The sequence below is a fragment of the Cyprinodon variegatus genome, unplaced genomic scaffold, assembly GCF_000732505.1.
Source record: "Cyprinodon variegatus isolate N-32 unplaced genomic scaffold, C_variegatus-1.0 Scaffold1078, whole genome shotgun sequence".
NCBI classification, from domain to species: Eukaryota; Metazoa; Chordata; class Actinopteri; order Cyprinodontiformes; family Cyprinodontidae; genus Cyprinodon; species Cyprinodon variegatus.
In genome coordinates, this window is record NW_015151531.1 from 230,180 (window position 1) to 236,273 (window position 6,094).

The following is a 6,094-nucleotide window of genomic DNA, read 5'->3' on the forward strand; positions in this document are numbered from 1 at the left end:
TGCTGTGAGAGGGATGGGGCTTGGAGGTGGGGCATGAGTGAAGCAGAGAGGGTGGGGGAGTGGCGTGAAACCTGTTTTTCTTCAAATTTTCAGTCGAAGTCTGCTCTCTGCTCAATGTTACAGACTGCAGCTTTAAAAGGGAGTTTTTCCTCTCCGCTGTCACTACAAGCATGCTTTGTGTGAGGGATAACCTTCTAGTCAATGAGTCCATGCAATCACCTGGTTTTCCTTAGAAAACTTTGAATCAATCTGACTAGAAGATCTGGTGAACTGTAAAGTGCTTTGAGATGACATGTGTTGTAAATTGGTGCTATATAACTAAAGTGAATTGAATTGACATTACCTGTTTGGAGGTAATTTGGTCTCTATGAAAATAGTTTAGTTCTGTATTTATAATCATAGTATCTATTTGTGTAATTTGCTTGATAAAAGTTTGATTTTAACAATACTACATATAACCATTAGTTAATACATTCCTGTTAAGCTCTAACTGTAAAAACCGAGATCCTGCAAAGACAGTTTTTGCTTGCAAGAAATACTTGGATAAACTAATATATGATTATAAAATATAACCCGAGAAGTTACTGCTCCATAAAACTTGATGATGCCAGTGAGGGACACTTACATGCACACACTCCTTTTTCGTACCTAGGCTTGTCCGAGCTGTAGTCGCAGTACAGCCCCTTGTGATAGTCACAGGTATCTGCCTCGTTGCACTCCTCCCCAACCTGCTTGGCACAGGCCTTGCAGCAGTCGCAGCCATCCAAAATTAGACTCACACCTGCCGGACACTTGGGAGCCACCTCAGGACACTCGCATGGCCACTTGCAGTACCGTTTTCTGTTGTACGGGTCTGCGGTTGGAGAAGAAACGGATGTGGCAGGTGGCATGGCAGTGGAATTCAAGGAGTAGGCCTGGAAGAAGAAGAGCACAAAAGTTAAGTTTACATTTTCCTGATCTCTGTGTTATATCTCTAATATTGTGTTTGTTTTTTTCAGCACTTTCTGTATGTTTCTAATGTTCAATAGTATTATTGTTGCCATTTCTTTATGCTCACTATTTTTATTTTTTTAGCCTATTTTCTGGATCTTTTGGTGTTACCATTTGGTAATGCCATGGTATTCTCATTTATTTATTCTGTATTATTGGATAGTTTTTTATTAGATTCTTCCCGTTAATAGTTATACTTCAGCCTGACCAGTTAGTTTGTAAGATTTAATTTACTTATGTCTACTCATATTGTCTTTTCTTGGACCAATTTTGCTGACTATTTAAGCCCTCTGTTTGTTTTTATTTGTAACTGGGTTCTTTGCTTGCTTCCTGTCTATATGCCCAGGCTTTTGTTTTGTAAATTGTTATTGTCTTTATTAAATCCTTCAATTCATCACACTGCTTCTAAGTTTTTGGCTCCTTCGTTATCTGGCAAATTATAGCTCCTACCTCCTGTGCCTCCCTCCTATCCTTTACTTTTTGTGAGGCCAACAGTAAGACAATATCCAGGGTAGGAAATCCTGTGCTGAATCCAAGCAGAACTAAAAAAAAAAACAGTTACTTAAATGCTCTTCATATAAATAAAAACAATACATATGTGTCTTTTCTTACTGCAGTCCAGTTCTGGCATTTATAATGGCAACCTCTGATGCACTTCTGCTTTGGCTTGTGTCCTTACCATTTTGACTAATTAGGATTGAGCCTAGTCTGCACCTTGGTCTATATAATCAAACTTTGTGATAAAAATGCTTAGAAAAATAACATTAATCAGAATTCCCAAACTTTTCAAATATATTTTGGTGAAATAAATATTTTCTTAATATATGACAGAACTTGGTTCTTATGTTTATATATTTACTCTTTAAAAATCGTGAAAGAGATTCTAAAATTAAAAGTTGTAAGTAATAGCTTCTGTGCTGTGTTGTATCCATATAATAAACGTGTTGCTCCAAGAAGGACATGTGACCTGTTGTATTAACTAAGGCATGCAATATCTTTAATCCTGCATTTATTCATATCGTCTTTGGCAACATGCATGGCTGAATGGTAGATCTGAGGGCTTTCACATAACTAATTTGTTTACACCCTTGATAATCACTAATATGTGGTCACTGCAATAAAAAAAGCTAAACACCCAGTGGAGATAAACTTATTAAATTAGCGTAAGAGCCTAGCTATGCAAGTAATTGTGCTGAGAGGTTGCAAAATACAAGAATATTCTAAATGGTGTCTCAGTTAGCAGTTACAATCTTCTTGTATTTTTTGTTGTGGAATCTGCCTTCTGCTGCTATACTGCAGTCACTTTCCCCTGTTAGGAACTCCTAAACTTTCCCCTGTTAGGAACTCCTAAACTTTCCCCTGTTAGGAACTCCTAAACTTTCCCATGTAAGGAACTCCGAAACACCAGACAATCCACATTGGGGATTTTTCTCAATTTTTGTTATCATTGTCTTCATTCTCCCTGGCAATTGTCCATTCCCTAACCAACAATACAGATAAACATTTTCTCCATAACTGTAAAACCCCTGACTTCAGTTTATCTGTAGCCCTCTGTTTTGCTGAAACCTGTCTTGATGAGCACATCACTCACCTGAAATACAGATGCTAGACTGCAATTCCAGCAATTTCGAGTGAACTTGAGTTGGTAGGTCTTCTATATAAACAAACTCTGTTGTGCTGCTGGAATAGGATTATAGGACACCTATCCATTGCCTAGTCTTTTTTAAATAAATGATACACTCTTTTATTGTCAGGGGGAGTTCTCCTTGTTTGTTCTGGCAAAGGTTTACATCCCACCACAAGTCTGCACGTAAGAGACACTAGGCTGAATGAGCTTCCTGAAACTGTCACTTCTTACATAGGTTTTGTAAGGGAGTATGTAAGCAGACCAAGATCTTTTGCCCATAGAGCAAGAATATACAAGTGTTCACTTTACATCTAAGCGAACTGTAAATACAAAGGAAGAGGGTAACATCAGTGGGGGTTCTGTATAGTCAGGCTAGGAGCAAACTGACTTAGGAGATTAGAGCAGATAAAAGAAGCAACAATAAAAAAGGTAAAAAAAAAAAAATGGTTGCAGAGGAGTTTGGAAAGGTCTAAAAAAATATACTAACTAAAAGAGACCCCACCCCAAAGCCCAACCATGAGCAAAACTCCTTATCTGACAGCAGAGCTTAACTGCTTCTCTTGCAAGTTTAAAGAGGAGGTGTTCAAGCCCACCACCAAGTTCACATGTCATCCTGAACAATAAATTCCCTCTTCTGCTTTGCCCCTCTACCAGGACCTAAGATCTCAGAGGAAGATGTAAATTGGTTCTTGCATTCTCTAAAGACCAGGAAAGCTTGAGGACCTGACAATCTGCACTGCCGAAAAATGACTAGATTCTGACTCAAGTGTTTGACAACTATAGGCCTATTGCAATGACTAGTATCAGGGTGAGCATCTGACCCTGTTGAAATACTTTAAGCAACAGGTTCAATGACTATAGGTTGACTCTACTAGAAAAGCCATGTTTTCCTTTTTAATATGTAAAGGTCTTTAATAAAAGCAGTGTAAGCACTCAACAACAACTACTACCACCATCAAGTTTAAGCACATTGTGACAAAGTTTAGACAACAAGAACCATGCATGAGTATAAGTTTAGTTAATTCAAGAAAAAACAATTGTTTCATATCATTTGCGCTGCTCAGCACAATAGAGAAACTTAGCTGAAATCTTTAAAATGTATGCCCATTCGCACACTCATCAGGCATGCTTAATCCAATCAATTATAGTAAAGCATATTAAATTGTTTTATGTATTTTTTTCTAAGCTTGTTCTCACCCCTTCAGTCGAATTAGTCATAATACTAATAATAAATCAGTGTGATGTTGTCAGCTAATGCTGATTAATGAGTTTTAATCAAAGCGTTGCCCCTAAGCCAACCCTCTAGAGGAGTTAATTTGGCCTACAGTGACTCTGCTATTTACAAAAAGAGTAACACAGTTAAGCCCACTATTATTCATATCCCATGCAGAGAATCCATGGAGTGGACTAAAAATGAAAGCAATGGCATTGGTATACTATATTGTTTAAAATAAAAAAATAAAAACTTTTCATATTGTTCAATATGTTTCAAGATATTCCTGATACTTTGTCTATGAGAGGCAAGGTTTTTGGATGAATAAAATAAATTTCAAATCTAAATTAATGATGAATAATTTTGGGTTTTAACTGTAATAAAAACTCTTCGGGAAACTATTTCTTAGAAAAAGGAATCAGATGTAAAATCAATGGGCAGGACCTGTACATTAATTTTGATAACTGGATGCTTCATGCAGTCAAAGTGCTAATTAAAATACTGGATGAGTATCAAGGCATTGTGGAGGGAGTTCCTTTTCAGTTTTAAAACTTTTTAAAATGCAATTTATACCTTTTATCATTTACATTGAAATGTAAGCTTCAAAACGACAAGTTAAAAAAGTATCCTTTACGTATTTCAACTAATTTGTGTGTTTTAGAAGTCTTTTTGCATTACGAATTTAGAAGTTCTGCTTGTGTACTACTTCATTACTTCACAAAATAACAGGGTCTAAATTCAGGTATGGGTGTTAAAAGAGAAGTTATATTGTGAATAAAATCTGTATAATTTTAGGTTTTAGATTAGACATTCTTGACCAAAGGCAACAATATCCCATCTCTGCAATGAAGCAGAGATAAGATCCAACTTTTGAGAAATAAAACACAAAACCTCTTTAATCAATAATGTATTTATGTACCAACTTTCCAATAGCTTTTTACCAACCTATGCTGAAGAACTGTTTAAAAAAACAGTAGCAAACGGAAAAATAAAAAGCATTTCTTATACTAACCACAAGAGGACACTAAAACCTTACATAAATAATGGTAAAAGCTGTCAGTTGTGGCTCACATTTCAGGTTTATCTAATCACTGAATATAGAGAGACAATAAGAAAGTATCTGCAGGTGTACTAAACAGAAATTAAAAATTTTCCTGAACTGTTTTATTGAAAAACTAAAGGAAAACACCCAAATAATAGATTGCATTTCTGTTGAATTATACTTAAAACAAAATCACTGAAGTGATCAATTATTTAATGTGACACATTTATTCAATCTAACAAGTGAAAAAAAAAAAGTTTCCTTTAGCCCACCTGTTGAATCCCAGCTGCTGTCAGAATCCACAACAGGAGCCAACTCATCACTGGTGAGGAAGTGCCCGTGCATTAAATCAGGAATCCGGTTCCGCTCTGTTTACACTACAGAAACGCAGCTCTTTTCCCCTAGGTGAGCTACATCCCTCTGCCGGGCTGTCATTTTCTGCAGCTCTCCTCTCTCTGATCCCAAACCTTCTGCTGACAGCCCAAAGTAATGTCTGTGGGGAGGAGAACAGCCCACTGTGGAAAGTTTCTTCTCCTTTTCTCCACTCCACTTTCACCCAGAAAATCCTCCTCCTCCTTCTCCTCCTCCCCATCTTCTTCTCACAGCACTGGCAGCCCCGGTGGTTTGGGCGTGTCTGAAAGACAGCTGTTCTCTCTGGATGTTCTGGAACTTGCTTGGTTAAGATTATAGGATATAGATCAAATCAGAGGCATAGCCAGAAATTTTCTATAAGGGTGGCCAGGCAATAACCAATGTACACTGAAGGGGGGCCAAATGTGGATAGGCACCAGAACCTCAGGGTCAATCTACACTGCTCCAACAGGAACAAGCACAACGTCCATATCCCTAAATAAAGATAAACTATATTTTCCTACAGCCTTTGCTATAAAATAGATGCATATACTTAAACATCCATCTAGATAAAAGCTATATTGGATAAAATTCTTTGAGGTTTATGTTCTGGAGCGAACATCTTTTCCATCGTTATCACTTACCTACTTTTATCAGTAATCATTATGCATTAAATTTATATTTACAAGTAATAATATCTACATATATTGGTAATTTAATAGGGTTTTATTAAAATAGTCATTTACAGTATCTGATTTCTCTGAAGACTTCTCTTTAGGGCATATAACACAAAATTTAGTTCTGAAAGAGCATGAATTCTGTACTAATCATCTCTAATGTTGGTATATTGATGTGCATGACTAACCACAGT

At 36.7% G+C, this 6,094-nt stretch overlaps 1 protein-coding gene across 1 annotated transcript in view; it reads right to left on the bottom strand.

Annotated features, from left to right (window-relative positions):
* The window catches only part of wisp1 (WNT1 inducible signaling pathway protein 1), an 11,788-nt gene extending 6,392 nt beyond the window's left edge, over nt 1-5,396 (bottom strand). The window contains exons 1-2 of the mRNA XM_015400151.1: nt 5,145-5,396; nt 626-914 (exon numbers count right to left, since the gene is read on the bottom strand). Coding sequence (XP_015255637.1) covers nt 626-914; nt 5,145-5,192 — 337 coding nt within the window. The 5' untranslated portion in view covers nt 5,193-5,396. The remainder of the gene's footprint in view (nt 1-625; nt 915-5,144) is intronic.
* Between the last annotated feature and the right edge of the window lie 698 nt (nt 5,397-6,094).